The sequence below is a fragment of the Schistocerca serialis genome, chromosome 6 (genome assembly GCF_023864345.2).
Source record: "Schistocerca serialis cubense isolate TAMUIC-IGC-003099 chromosome 6, iqSchSeri2.2, whole genome shotgun sequence".
Lineage (NCBI taxonomy): Eukaryota > Metazoa > Arthropoda > Insecta > Orthoptera > Acrididae > Schistocerca > Schistocerca serialis.
The window spans coordinates 481,222,197-481,236,955 of record NC_064643.1 but is presented as its reverse complement, the minus strand read 5'-3'; the positions used below and the strand labels follow the sequence as shown (position 1 = coordinate 481,236,955).

Here is a 14,759-nt window from a genome sequence, read left to right as displayed (position 1 = left end):
CCGCTTAGTTAGTTGTAAATAGTACACCTTTCTTTTATAATCAGCAAATCCATTCTTAAAATCGAAACAAAACAAAAAGACAAAACAAGTTGAAACAAAAGCGGAGTGCTGAGGTAATGTCGAGAGGGATTTCAATTTGTACAAGGATTGCAGGCGTACATCTCCATACAAACAAAAAGTTGCTTATTTACTTACTACGTTGGCCACACAAATCACAGTCGAACTTTGACCTCGCCAGTCAGCCTCCTCCATATTCTTCGGTCCGTGTATTCTTCTCCAACCAGTCCCATCGTACTCGTGCCTTCCCTGGTCCCGTCAGTCCATCTCAGCCGTGTTCCTCCCCTCTGCCTGCTACGTCTGAAGCCTTCTGCCACCACCTGCTTGGTGATCTGGCCTTCTATATGCATTAGATGCCCATGCCATTTCAGCCATCACGTCCAGCGACTGCACAACTCCTGCAGATTGCTGTATTTCCTTTTCTTTTAGTCATCACTATCCTGCACAGGTCTAAAAATCTGTCTCAGAACAGCATTCTCAAATCTCAGGAGTTTTCGTTCTATCTTTTGGATCAGAGGCCAGGTCTCCTCTCCGTATAGAAGCATGGGCTGTGTTAAAGTCCTGTTAAGTCCAAATCTTCGTTGTAACTGATGTGAAGCCATCATGCAACTGTTATTCAAGCAATATTGAGGATATTCAGCCCAGCTGTCAATCATGTGATTATTGTCACAATATGTTTCGGGACAACGTTATCCCATTTTCAAGTGCTTAAAATTAATTTTATGCCATTAGGCCTTGCCACATCTTAAAAACAAGCTGCAAACGTGCATTGTCAAGTTCAGCTTATTTTTAAGTTGTGACGAAGCCTAATGGCGTAAAAAAAATTTTAAGCACTTGAAAATCGGATAACGTTGTCCCAAAACATGTTGGCGACAATAAACACACGCTTGACAATTGGGCTGAATATTCTCAATATTGCTAATCTTCGTGACTCTGGATAGAAGCAGGGCCTTGAGCAGCTTTCCGAGAGCAAATCTTGACCTGTTTCCTGCCTGAGCTCTTACCATTATTTCTTGATCTATCTCATTCCTTTCCCCAAGAAATTTGAACTCTATTACCCTTTCAAAAGTTTTACCATCCGTTGTGAAGAATAGTAATTGTTCCGAAAGAACAGATACCAATGATGACCATGCAGCTTCTCTAGAAGGAAATGATAATTAATCGAAAGCCTCAGCTGCCAACAGGTGTTGTTGATATACCTCAATGGGGACAGCCGAAAATGTGTGCCCCGATCGGGACTCGAACCCGGGATCTCCTGCTTACCTGGCAGACGCTCTATCCATCTGAGCCTCCGAGGGCACAGAGGATAGCGCGACTGCAGGGACTTATCCCTTGCACGCTTCCCGTGAGACCCACATTCCCAACTGCCCACAACCTACATTCGTAATGTTTCTAAAGGGTATTTGCTCATTCACTCATTACTCGCGCCCACTTAGGTGACGATTCTCGTAAGAGAAGAGGTATATCGACAACATCTGTTGGCAGCTGGGGGTTTAGATTAACTATCATTTCGTGTTACCATCCGCTTCTAAGCATCTGTCATCGTTCTCTCTGCTCGCTATGAGCTATTTGGTCTAATCCAGATGCATCTTCACTCCTCCTCTCATTGCCTGTTTCATTAACACTCTTATTCCCTGAGCGTGGTCGTGCTCATTCTGTGCTGTTAAAACTAAATCATCCTAATATTCCCGTGTATTGATTCTTCTACCCGGTAGAATTCCTGACTCTAGGCTTGTTACTTTTGTTAGTGCGCTTCCTTGTATCTCATTAAACAGGACGAGGAGAGAGAATACCCTTGCCGCGCTCCCGTCCTTACCTCGTACCTCTCCGATATGTTTCCGTTCACGTCCAACATGCATGTTGTCTATTGCGTTTGATCACGTAGCTTTAAATGCGAACATTTTAAGATAGGCTGTATCGTGAATGTTATTGATATCGGATGAAACAACAATTTTATTGTAACCAGTCACTGTTTCTTTATATCCACAACACGTTTCAATCTCTGGATCCTAACCAAAACGGTTATTTAAGTACAATTTCATCTAATATATGGAATAAAAACAATCACCAGTTACAGAAGGTAATATTCAAAAACTCTTGATCCCGTTTCAGTCCATATAAATGGGGATTTTTCAGAAGTCTCGTGACGTTTTACGTGCTGACCATGATGTGCCGCCAATAGCCTTAGTCACAATTAAAACTGACAATCGTAAAAACAGCCGTCTGGCTTTGTCATGCAAGCGGCTGCTTTTAAGAAGCCTCATTCAAAAAAATGGTTCAAATGGCTCTGAGCACTATGCGACTTAACTTCTGAGGTCATCAGTCGCCTAGAACTAAGAACTAATTAAACCTAACTAACCTAAGGACATCACACACATCCATGCCCGAGGCAGGATTCGAGCCTGCGACCGTAGCGGTCGCTCGGATCCAGACTGTAGCGCCTAGAACCGCACGGCCACTCCGGCCGGCAGAGGAAGCCTCTTTTATATGGGCTGATAGCTGTGTCAATAGCTTTTGACTACTACCTTCCGCAACTGGTGGCTGTTTTCATTCCATATATTACATTTGTCCCCCCATGAACCATGGACCTTGCCGTTGGTGGGGAGGCTTGCGTGCCTCAGCGATACAGATAGCCGTACCGTAGGTGCAACCACAACGGAGGGGTATCTGTTGAGAGGCCAGACAAACGTGTGGTTCCTGAAGAGGGGCAGCAGCCTTTTCAGTAGTTGCAAGGGCAACAGTCTGGATGATTGACTGATCTGGCCTTGTAACACTAACCAAAACGGCCTTGCTGTGCTGGTACTGCGAACGGCTGAAAGCAAGGGGAAACTACAGCCGTAATTTTTCCCGAGGGCATGCAGCTTTACTGTATGATTACATGATGATGGCGTCCTCTTGGGTAAAATATTCCGGAGGTAAAATAGTCCCCCATTCGGATCTCCGGGCGGGGACTACTCAAGAGGATGTCGTTATCAGGAAAAAGAAAACTGGCGTTCTACGGATCGGAGCATGGAATGTCAGATCCCTTAATCGGGCAGGTAGGTTAGAAAATTTAAAAAGGGAAATGGATAGGTTGAAGTTAGATATAGTGGGAATTAGTGAAGTTCGGTGGCAGGAGGAACAAGACTTCTGGTCAGGTGACTACAGGGTTATAAACACAAAATCAAATAGGGGTAATGCAGGAGTAGGTTTAATAATGAATAGGAAAATAGGAATGCGGGTAAGCTACTACAAACAGCATAGTGAACGCATTATTGTGGCCAAGATAGATACGAAGCCCACGCCTACTACAGTAGTACAAGTTTATATGCCAACTAGCTCTGCAGATGACGAAGAAATTGAAGAAATGTATGATGAAATAAAAGAAATTATTCAGATTGTGAAGGGAGACGAAAATTTAATAGTCATGGGTGACTGGAATTCGAGTGTAGGAAATGGGAGAGAAGGAAACATAGTAGGTGAATATGGATTGGGGGACAGAAATGAAAGAGGAGGCCGCCTGGTCGAATTTTGCACAGAGCACAACATAATCATAACTAACACTTGGTTTAAGAATCATGAAAGAAGGTTGTATACATGGAAGAACCCAGGAGATACTAAAAGGTATCAGATAGATTATGTAATGGTAAGACAGAGATTTAGGAACCAGGTTTTAAATTGTAAGACATTTCCAGGCGCAGATGTGGACTCTGACCACAATCTATTGGTTATGACCTGTAGATTAAAACTGAAGAGACTGCAAAAAGGTGGGAATTTAAGGAGATGGGACCTGGATAAACTAAAAGAACCAGAGGTTGTACAGAGATTCAGGGAGAGCATAAGGGAGCAATTGACAGGGATGGGGGAAATAAATACAGTAGAAGAAGAATGGGTAGCTTTGAGGGATGAAGTAGTGAAGGCAGCAGAGGATCAAGTAGGTAAAAAGACGAGGGCTAGTAGAAATCCTTGGGTAACAGAAGAAATATTGAATTTACTTGATGAAAGGAGAAAATATAAAAATGCAGTAAGTGAAACAGGCAAAAAGGAATACAAACGTCTCAAAAATGAGATCGACAGGAAGTGCAAAATGGCTAAGCAGGGATGGCTAGAGGACAAATGTAAGGATGTAGAGGCCTATCTCACTAGGGGTAAGATAGATACCGCCTATAGGAAAATTAAAGAGACCTTTGGAGATAAGAGAACGACTTGTATGAATATCAAGAGCTCAGATGGAAACCCAGTTCTAAGCAAAGAAGGGAAAGCAGAAAGGTGGAAGGAGTATATAGAGGGTCTATACAAGGGCGATGTACTTGAGGACAATATTATGGAAATGGAAGAGGATGTAGATGAAGATGAAATGGGAGATATGATACTGCGTGAAGAGTTTGACGGAGCACTGAAAGACCTGAGTCGAAACAAGGCCCCCGGAGTAGACAATATTCCATTGGAACTACTGACGGCCGTGGGAGAGCCAGTCCTGACAAAACTCTACCATCTGGTGAGCAAGATGTATGAAACAGGCGAAATACCCTCAGACTTCAAGAAGAATATAATAATTCCAATCCCAAAGAAAGCAGGTGTTGACAGATGTGAAAATTACCGAACTATCAGCTTAATAAGTCACAGCTGCAAAATACTAACACGAATTCTTTACAGACGAATGGAAAAACTAGTAGAAGCCAACCTCGGGGAAGATCAGTTTGGATTCCGTAGAAACACTGGAACACGTGAGGCAATACTGACCTTACGACTTATCTTAGAAGAAAGATTAAGGAAAGGCAAACCTACGTTTCTAGCATTTGTAGACTTAGAGAAAGCTTTTGACAATGTTGACTGGAATACTCTCTTTCAAATTCTAAAGGTGGCAGGGGTAAAATACAGGGAGCGAAAGGCTATTTACAATTTGTACAGAAACCAGATGGCAGTTATAAGAGTCGAGGGACATGAAAGGGAAGCAGTGGTTGGGAAGGGAGTAAGACAGGGTTGTAGCCTCTCCCCGATGTTGTTCAATCTGTATATTGAACAAGCAGTAAAGGAAACAAAAGAAAAATTCGGAGTAGGTATTAAAATTCATGGAGAAGAAATAAAAACTTTGAGGTTCGCCGATGACATTGTAATTCTGTCAGAGACAGCAAAGGACTTGGAAGAGCAGTTGAATGGAATGGACAGTGTCTTGAAAGGAGGATATAAGATGAACATCAACAAAAGCAAAACAAGGATAATGGAATGTAGTCTAATTAAGTCGGGTGATGCTGAGGGAATTAGATTAGGAAATGAGACACTTAAAGTAGTAAAGGAGTTTTGCTATTTGGGGAGCAAAATAACTGATGATGGTCGAAGTAGAGAGGATATAAAATGTAGGCTGGCAATGGCAAGGAAAGCGTTTCTGAAGAAGAGAAATTTGTTAACATCCAGTATTGATTTAAGTGTCAGGAAGTCATTTCTGAAAGTATTCGTATGGAGTGTAGCCATGTATGGAAGTGAAACATGGACGATAAATAGTTTGAACAAGAAGAGAATAGAAGCTTTCGAAATGTGGTGCTACAGAAGAATGCTGAAGATTAGATGGGTAGATCACATAACTAATGAGGAAGTATTGAACAGGATTGGGGAGAAGAGAAGTTTGTGGCGCAACTTGACCAGAAGAAGGGATCGGTTGGTAGGACATGTTCTGAGGCATCAAGGGATCACCAATTTAGTATTGGAGGGCAGCGTGGAGGGTAAAAATCGTAGAGGGAGACCAAGAGATGAATACACTAAGCAGATTCAGAAGGATGTAGGTTGCAGTAGGTACTGGGAGATGAAGAAGCTTGCACAGGATAGAGTAGCATGGAGAGCTGCATCAAACCAGTCTCAGGACTGAAGACCACAACAACAACAATTACATTTGTATCGTTGCTGCTGCAGCTATGCTTAAGATTCTATAATTTTATCACTGTTGGCGACATAATTATTCCACTTAAGATTGTAACATGTCATCTGATTACATGAATGAGTACAAAAGTTAAGGATATAAAATCGACAGAAAAGGACTCGTATAACTCTTGAAACATTTACGCTAACGTATGTATTCATCACATCAAACAGAGACCTCCACAATGCTTTAAAACATCCTCCGAAATAACAATGCTGCGTTATTTGTACTTCGAAATAATGTTTCTGTTTTCGCTCCATATCCTTTGCACCTGGAAGTTTCCAGACACCATCTTTGTTTACAAAATGTAACAGTGTATGTATGTTGCATCAGGACAGAGAAAGAAGTCTGTGACCACTGGAGGTATTCTGTCTCAGTTGTTTCATTTTCGCGTTCACATTTACGTTTAGTTTTTAGCCAAAAACCTCCCCAAAACCGTGACCCGAAACAGTGTTTTGTTTCTCTACTACACAATGCCACAGGTTACCCCAAAATCTTAACAAAACACACACGTCGTATTAACATATATAAATCCACCTGATTATGGAGATTTAAATCTTTGAAACGCTTTGTGGATATAAATAAGCAGTGACTGTTGACCGTAAACTTGTTTCATTTGATACGTAACTTTATTTCTTTTTTTATTGAGGTGATAATAAAACTTTGACTATCTCTTGTATGAAATTGTTATGAAGCTGAGGGAGTGCGTTACTTGTACAATCTCGCCACAGGTGCTGGTCTGGAAACGAGCTGGCTCTGGAGGCTACGCGCGTGGCCATGAAGTCGGACCCTCGTCTGGAGGTGACGCTGCCGTACCACGCCTCGCCTCAGCTGCTGAACACTCTCTTCCAGTGACCTGTGCCGCCAGGACTACCTCATCGGTGTTCAGCCCACTCTATGCTTACTCTCACTAATTGTCAGAAATGTGACACTCATATTCCTCTGATACATGTGTAATTTTTCATTGCTTTCTTAATCGATTGTGATTTAAAGAGGAAATAGGTTTGTATGTGAAGAATTATCTCGCAGCAGCGCTGTGGTATGGTTACTGAGCTTTTTGATACTGTACTCGTGATGGTTTCTCTTGCTGTGAGATCGTTCGTGCAACAGTAATTTTTATCACATTTTACCATATTTTCTTCTGATTCTCTCTTCTGAGTTTTGGTTTGCTCTTTTGTCTTTCCGGTGCGATGACTCAAATATCTGGTCTCATATATCGAGGGGCTTTAAAGAGATTTATCCGATATCAAACGACCGTATCTCCTACATGAATTACAGCTGTCTCAGTATACTTTTTCGTTTAACTCCCGTACTGTTCTTCCAGTACTTACTTTAATGTCAGTGGCAAAATATTGAGATTCAAGTTACCACCCGATAGCTTTTACAAAGCATGAAACTTCTGCCAGCTACTATCCTATTTCTTCCAAAATATTTAAAGTCGTCGTTAATACGTCAACTTTTACAAGCCATAAAGTTTCTGTCAACTACTTTGCCACTTGTTCCAAACATTCCACTACCTGGTAGCTTTTTGAAAGCATGAAGTGTCAATTACTTCGCTATTTGATCCAAGATATTTAATCTCGTTGTTAGCCTGTTAGCTGTAACAAAGCATGGGGTTTCCACCAACTACTTCGCTGATTGTTCTAAACTGCTTTGCAAGCCACGAAGTTTCTACCAGCTTAGCACATTGCTCCAGATTATTTCATAGCCTGTTAGCTGTAACAAGGAATGGGGTTTCTACCAACTGCTTCGCTGATTGTTGTAAACTGCTTTGCAAGCCATGAAGTTTCTACTAGCTTAGCTCATTGCTCCACCCTTCGCTGATTGTTGTAAACTGCTTTGCAAGCCATGAAGTTTCTACTAGCTTAGCTCATTGCTCCAGATTATTTCATCTCGTACATCACACGTATAGAATTTTTTTTTTTTGAATGGACTTGTAGTCCGGGGTGATATGTTTAATACAGCATCACCGGTCTATTGCGGTCTAACTGTGTTGGTGAGTCAGTAAATTTCCACAGGGCAGTGACTGCGTCACTGCAATTCACTTTGGAGGTGTGGCGGTGGGGCTTGTAGTCCCGTACCACCCTCTCACGGTGATGGGGCGGGTGAGGGTGTGGCGGTGGGACATGTAGTCCCGTACCGGCGTTTTTGACGTATAGAAGTATAGAAGAAGAAGACCATAAATATATTAACTGTCCGGTTGATTTTACCTGCGAGTTCTCTTCCAAATCAATAACTTTTTTTTACCACATAAACTGTATGTTGCTTCTTGTTATGAACAAGTGACGCTTTTATTTTGTTCACTTTTGCTGTCATTGTTTTTCGATGTCCAGATATATACACAACTAAGTCTCTCTTACCTCGTGACATACGAAGATGGAGAGTGATGCTGCTGTCTCTGCTTCGCTGATTTTGCTAAGATGGAGCGGGATCTTTCTTAATTTTACGCGAATTTACTAAAATGAATGTTGACGCTCTTGGGCACAAACGCTTCAATCAAACAAATTGTCTGAAAAAGTGCAAATAAAAATTCGGAGTCGTATATGAAGGAGTATCCAGATGGGACTAATGCTTTGAATTTGAGTCGCCTATTTTCAGTATTTGATCGCAACCCCCAATAAATAGGGCGTTTCACAATTTCTGTTAGATGCTTCTAGGAGATGTAGACGGGACATAGTACACAATGTTTCGAAGAAGAATCGATTACCGGAAATGTACCGTGTTGATGTAAAATAAATCTGAAGATCGAATCACTTTGAAATCTCTCGTTTCATAGTACAAACATAGCGGACACAATGGGCTCTGACCCATGTGATGAACAGGAACCCATGGCATGGGCAGTGTTCCGAGTAGTCTTCGTCGGGTTCTCCTCTACGTGTCAAATGACGTCATCTCCGAAGTCGGGAGTACCGCACAGCACAGTCAGTTCTCCTACATAGTTCCAAACGTACCACTTTCAGGTATCCCTTGTTGCAATCGGTCGAAAATGTTATTTGTCTTAATTACAACAGGGACTGACTCTTCTCAGTTACTGTGAGTACCGTGGGGCCGGGAATTTGAAAGTGAGCCGTTCTTCATAAACTGTACAGTTCCGAACTTGAGTTCCTTATAAAAACTTTATCTTATAAGTCCCCTCAACAACCTGCAGAAGCCTGTTATAGGAATTACGAATACCTTATATAATTGTAGGGGCGCGTACCTTTATTAAAAGGAAAACACACTTAACGCCACTAGACTTGTCGTATTTTCACTAAGAATTATTTGGTAATCAATCACTTCTCGCCGTATTCTGTATATTCATATATCTCTTGTAGAATCACGACAACTTTAACCACTTGGAATCACACGTTTCTTTACCCCACCTCCATACACACCTCTTTCTTTATTTTCACACATTCGATGTCCAGAAAATGCTACACCAAACGTCTTCTTTTCTTTCCCTCCTTCCACTTTCCTACAACTGTCCGTTCCTCTGATTTTACCCAGCACCTGGGCACAGCACCCACACAACAGAAAATGTACATGTATAAAACATGCATACACACACACAAATTTACGTGTTTCAGATAGCACAGATATTAATTAAACAAAAAATAGAAAATTTATAATTAACACGACAGAAAAATTATGTCACACAATGAAGATAGAAACACTGTGTAAATTTCAGCTTACGCATTGTACTACAAAGTTTTTATTTTCAAAATAACCATTTTGCAACAATTTATAACTTTGGGGTACTTTTTAATTTCACGTTTAGGATCAAAGTTTTTATTTCCCTTTCACAAACTCTCAATTAACTTCCCCAGGACGCACGACACACAGAGACGGTAGTGAAGCTCGTCCCTTACTTTTCCGAGCAAATCTGTAGTTAACGCACTCGGTGCTGTTGCTAATGCGACCTCGAAATTCAGCTGTTGATAGGGGGAGAGTAGACAAGTATTTCACAAACCCTCACAAAAAGCTCACATACGGTGAGATCAGGCGACCCTGAGGACGAATTCTGCAATGTGAGATCCATACACCCTTTACTCTGTACGAGCTGCAGCGCCGTTCTTTAGATGAAAAGTTGTGACTGAAGAGGAGAATGAGAAATGTCATCTCGACTGGGTGCATACTGGGCAATGAACAAGCGATCATGCTGGTTGCCATAGGGAGACCCCTACTGCCAGCTTACAACTGGCATCAAGGTGTACTCCTACAAAAGACCGCGCCTGTTCGTCATCGCCGATTCCGTCCAAATTTATGGTATATGCAGGGCAAGACCAAAAATGAAAGTGGCGAGCGTGGGACCACAGATGGCAAAGCGTTCAGAAAAAATAGCAATTTTGGCGCGGGGGCGACGAGGCTTGAACCGCTTATGTTGATGTATTTTCTAGGCAGTGTTTGGCGCAGTGGAAAGATTAAAGAACAGCAATTTGAGGGTCAAAGGGTCGAGTATGTACGGGGAAACTATTTTATGTTTCTTTATTTCCAGTTTTTACGTTACTTACACTGCAAATAAACCAAAATAATGCTCAATATATTGTATTAGTTAATGTTTTCATAATAAGAATGAAAAGGAAAGGGATAGGATAAATCGAGATTGCAAATAACTTCCCGGGAAGCCATTTTAAGGCGTACACCAGAACTTCGTATATAAAATTAGATACTTTTATTGTTTTACAGTCGATTATATACACGTGCTGGGACGATTTTCATCCTAAAAACAAGGTAGCAATAATTTTGTCGGCGTTTTGCTCACGTTATAAACGCCACATTTTTACAGTTACGTGGTTATTTTAAAGTTTCTATAGAGAAACAAACCTGGTTCACATTCATAGAAGATTCTCACTCATCGTAAGTTTGGCAGCAGACCACGCACAACCCAAAATTTCGCCAAATTTGGCTACCATAGCTGGTGATGTACATTGTAATGTATTTTTATGCAGTCTTCTCAAAGCTCAAACTGAAACTTACGGAATACAAAGTCCTGTACGTTTTAATTACTATGCATTCGTGAAGTGTTAGTTACGGAGTCCTCATGCATGCTATAAGCACAATCCTTTCTCGGAAATTTATTTACAATCAATTTTTTTTTCCTCACATCTATAATTCTCACGCCCATCACTTCCATTTCTGGCCTAGTCATGCAGATACCATAAAGTTTCCATACAATAGGTTTAACGGGACTCAAACCTTGTATCTTCATTTACGTAGAAGCTATAGTTCTGTGAAATCGGATGAATCTTTTTGAAACACGCTCTATTTCCCTGTAGAGTTCGCTTAACACAGCCGACCAACTAGACCGAATTCTACGTAATAAAAATCATCTTGAACCCAAAGCGACGAACTATATAATCTTCATGATCTCACAGACAATACTATCTACTCATTATTTCTCAGCACTGGCAAAGCTGCTGAATGAAAGATATCATTCAGCTCTTAAGTATCATTTACTATGGAGCTACAAAAACGACAGTTAAGCACCTTTCTGTCTCTGACATTTACAGTTTTAGTGATCGCGTGAGTCCGAGTTAGCTTTAGCAGATAAGAAATGGCAGCTCTAGCGGTTATCAAGCAGTATCTGAGTAAATTTTACTCGATATCTGGGTAATCGAGTTGGTGAGATAAAGGACTTAGCGTCGCTCTCGACGTTTGTCCCTCGTCGATTCCAATATCTTTAGAGATTCTTTGACAGATTTACTCTGCTCTCTAGAAAGACGAAGTTTGTTTATATTTGACATGCGCTTACCCGTTGTGGAACTAACAGCTTATACAAAAGGGCGTCAGCTTTTTTGATTACAGCTGATAGCAAATCTCCTACCATTTAGGATAGTATCAGTTACGTTCATTATGACTACTGCTTCCACCTCTCTGGTCGGACTCCTCTTGTCTCATAATTGTTGATAGTTCTAAAAGCAATTATGTGTAAAAAAATAACATACCTCTTTTATTAACAGAGACAATTTCGACTTTCTTCATTTCAAATCACACAATAAATTTTATCAGTGCTATGAACAAAATTCTACGATGCACTTAATATGTTGATCTGTCACAACAGTGGTATCTAGACCTCTGTAATACCTGGAGCTTTGGATGTCATGTTGAATCTATTAACAGATTGACCGCAACTTCGTTACCGTTATCTTCCAGCCGCTTTTACAGAGGAACCACATTTCAGACATGTTTGGAGGTTCCGCATTGTCAGTTTCGGACATCTCGTGTTTTAGATAAGAGTGCCAACACTTCATTTAGGTATTCTTTAAATGCAGTAATGCTAGATTATTGGAAACTTGATATTTGCCAATTGCAACCTTTGAGGTCAAAAGTTCTTTGTGATGGCATTTCCTGTACACTTCCACACTTTCATACAAGCGAGCTGATCTCCAAGTGCATCTTCCTCTTTCTCACTCGATGTGGCCACATGGCAGCATTGATCATTCATCTGCAGCTCTGTGTTTACTGGTATATTCAAACACTTATCTCATTGTGATAAATGCTTAAATATCTCCTGTAATCATTTTATTTCTTAAAGTACAAGAAAGGACTTGAATCTGGGATAGGTGAGTTTTTTCTTGACTCTCCTTTTCATTTTAAAAAACTAGGTTGAAGTTCGTCACATTTAAAACTACACTTTCCAACACATTAGCAGATAAATGCTATTTGCTCAAAGACTGTTACTTTTTTACATTGACTAATAGGTATAAAAGATAATCAGCATTAATGGAAATTAACTGTTATTACACGTGTGAAATACTGCATAAGCCTTTGGTAGGAAACTAAAGTTGTTAGATTCTTTCAAGCATAAAGGGAGAATTATGTGCATTTCTTAAGACTCAGTAACGTAAGGCCTACTACTCCACAGCGCAAGCGTTAAAACGATAAGCCTACCAGTTTCAGATCTCGACGTAACTGTTTACTACAATCATCTAAATTGTCTTCGACCCACGGTATTCACTTTTCCCTTCCAATCGCTAATATTTCTCTCTTTCTCATACACAACACACGCAAATTTGTCATCTGTGTAACATCTCACACCGCCCCGTTGGCAGGGTTTCTGCTTATGTAAGTCCTGGTCAGCATGTTCACTGTTCCATATTGATTTTCCACACACACTTCTGTTGGCATTCTCTATTCCCTGTAATATGGCTCTGAGCACTATGGGACTTAACATCTATGGTCATCAGTCCCCTAGAACTTAGAACTACTTAAACCTAACTAACCTAAGGACGGCACACAACACCCAGCCATCACGAGGCAGAGAAAATCCCTGAGCCCGCCGGGAATCGAACCCGGGAACCCGGGCGTGGGAAGCGAGAACGCTACCGCACGACCACGAGACGCGGGCATTCCCTGTAATACAGTCATGTTTCGTCGGTTCTACGGTTTTAAGATTATTTGTAGATGGTCATTTGAAAAGTACTCGGCCTACTATTTTCCAGCAATCATATTGATCCATTAACGCATCTATACGAAATTTTCATAAAAATGATTTGTTTAAGGAAGTGCTTCGTTCATGTCCGATATTATTTTAAACTAGTAGGTTTTCCGTTTGCATTCGCCTCCTTTCTACGTCTGCTTAGTTTGTGATAGCTCCTTTTTTTTAATTCCCATGCTTATTAGAACCATTTCTTATGATTTATCACACCATCCCCAGTCTTATAGTTCCACCGTGATTCACGTGCCTAGCACTGATTTTCATCTCTGATATTTTTCGTGTTAGAAACCCCTTTTAGTACCACTAACCTTCGTTCTAAGGCTCTTCTTAGTACGAATGTGAATACAGAAGTGTATCTATTACTGAAATAGTGCCGCTTGCCGCCATTGCTACCTATAAAGGCAAAGTCCTAAACCACAGTGCGTTTCATTAGACTATACGTGTCAGTAAAGTCTCATTTCTAAGTCTCATAAACGGAGTCCAGGTGTTAAGAGACTTACGCTGATGCAGCCACAGTTTACATAATATAACCCTGAAGAACAACCTCACATCCTGATATCTCACAAATACGTGTCAGACATTGAAAAAAGAAAGGAAAAAAAGGAAAAAAAACCTTCATCAGAAGACTTCTTTCATAACTCTGTCAGAAAGTGAACAGGTAAAGTACATGTTTTATCGAGAAAAGTTTCTACCCCCTTGAAACACAGCCTTTCGAGCCATTGTAGATTCAAGCAAATATTTGTCTTGAAATGTAGGTTGCGCTAACTAGAAGAAATGGCAGTTTATTGCTGCCCACTCATTCAGCTTATCTGATGTTCAATTATTCTCAGTGAAGTGTACATTCAGTCAAATGATCCAATTTCATTTTAAGGCAAGTACTATATTTCATATACCAGATGCATGGTGAGGGGATGTGAAACGGCTTTCGTATGAGATGTGCTCAATCTTCGTTAGTATAAATGTTATTGAACTTCCACTTTGTGTAGATTCAATACCTTGTCAGTTTGCTGTGTAAATATTTCTAAGCATTAAGTGCTAGTTGATTTTGTAAGTCTTGTTAAGAATGGGGAAAACGGTGACAACAAATAAATAAAAGTCTTTATAAGAAAATATTTAAGCATTTTCTTGAAAACAGTTTCACATATCAAGAGAGCCAGAGCAATATAACAATCTTTTTCCCATGAAAATATAATCTACCATCATTTAAGAAGTAGTTTAGTAAAACGGTGACAGCGTTGCCCTAAAACAGGGACCCAAACTACTTCCCGACATCTTGATGGCAACATAACAAACAAACAGACTGCAGCAAAATATGGTAACTACTTTGTAAATATGGGCTGTGTAAAATCGATAGTTCAGTGCTAACAACACAAGATGCATGTACCACTTATA

At 40.6% G+C, this 14,759-nt stretch overlaps 1 protein-coding gene across 1 annotated transcript in view; it reads left to right on the top strand.

The window, feature by feature from the left end:
• LOC126485129 (urocanate hydratase-like) overlaps positions 1-14,479 on the top strand; it is a 390,077-nt gene extending 375,598 nt beyond the window's left edge. Inside the window, exon 15 of the mRNA XM_050108773.1 lies at positions 6,682-14,479. Coding sequence (XP_049964730.1) covers positions 6,682-6,805 — 124 coding nt within the window. The 3' untranslated portion in view covers positions 6,806-14,479. The remainder of the gene's footprint in view (positions 1-6,681) is intronic.
• Positions 14,480-14,759: the final 280 nt, after the last annotated feature.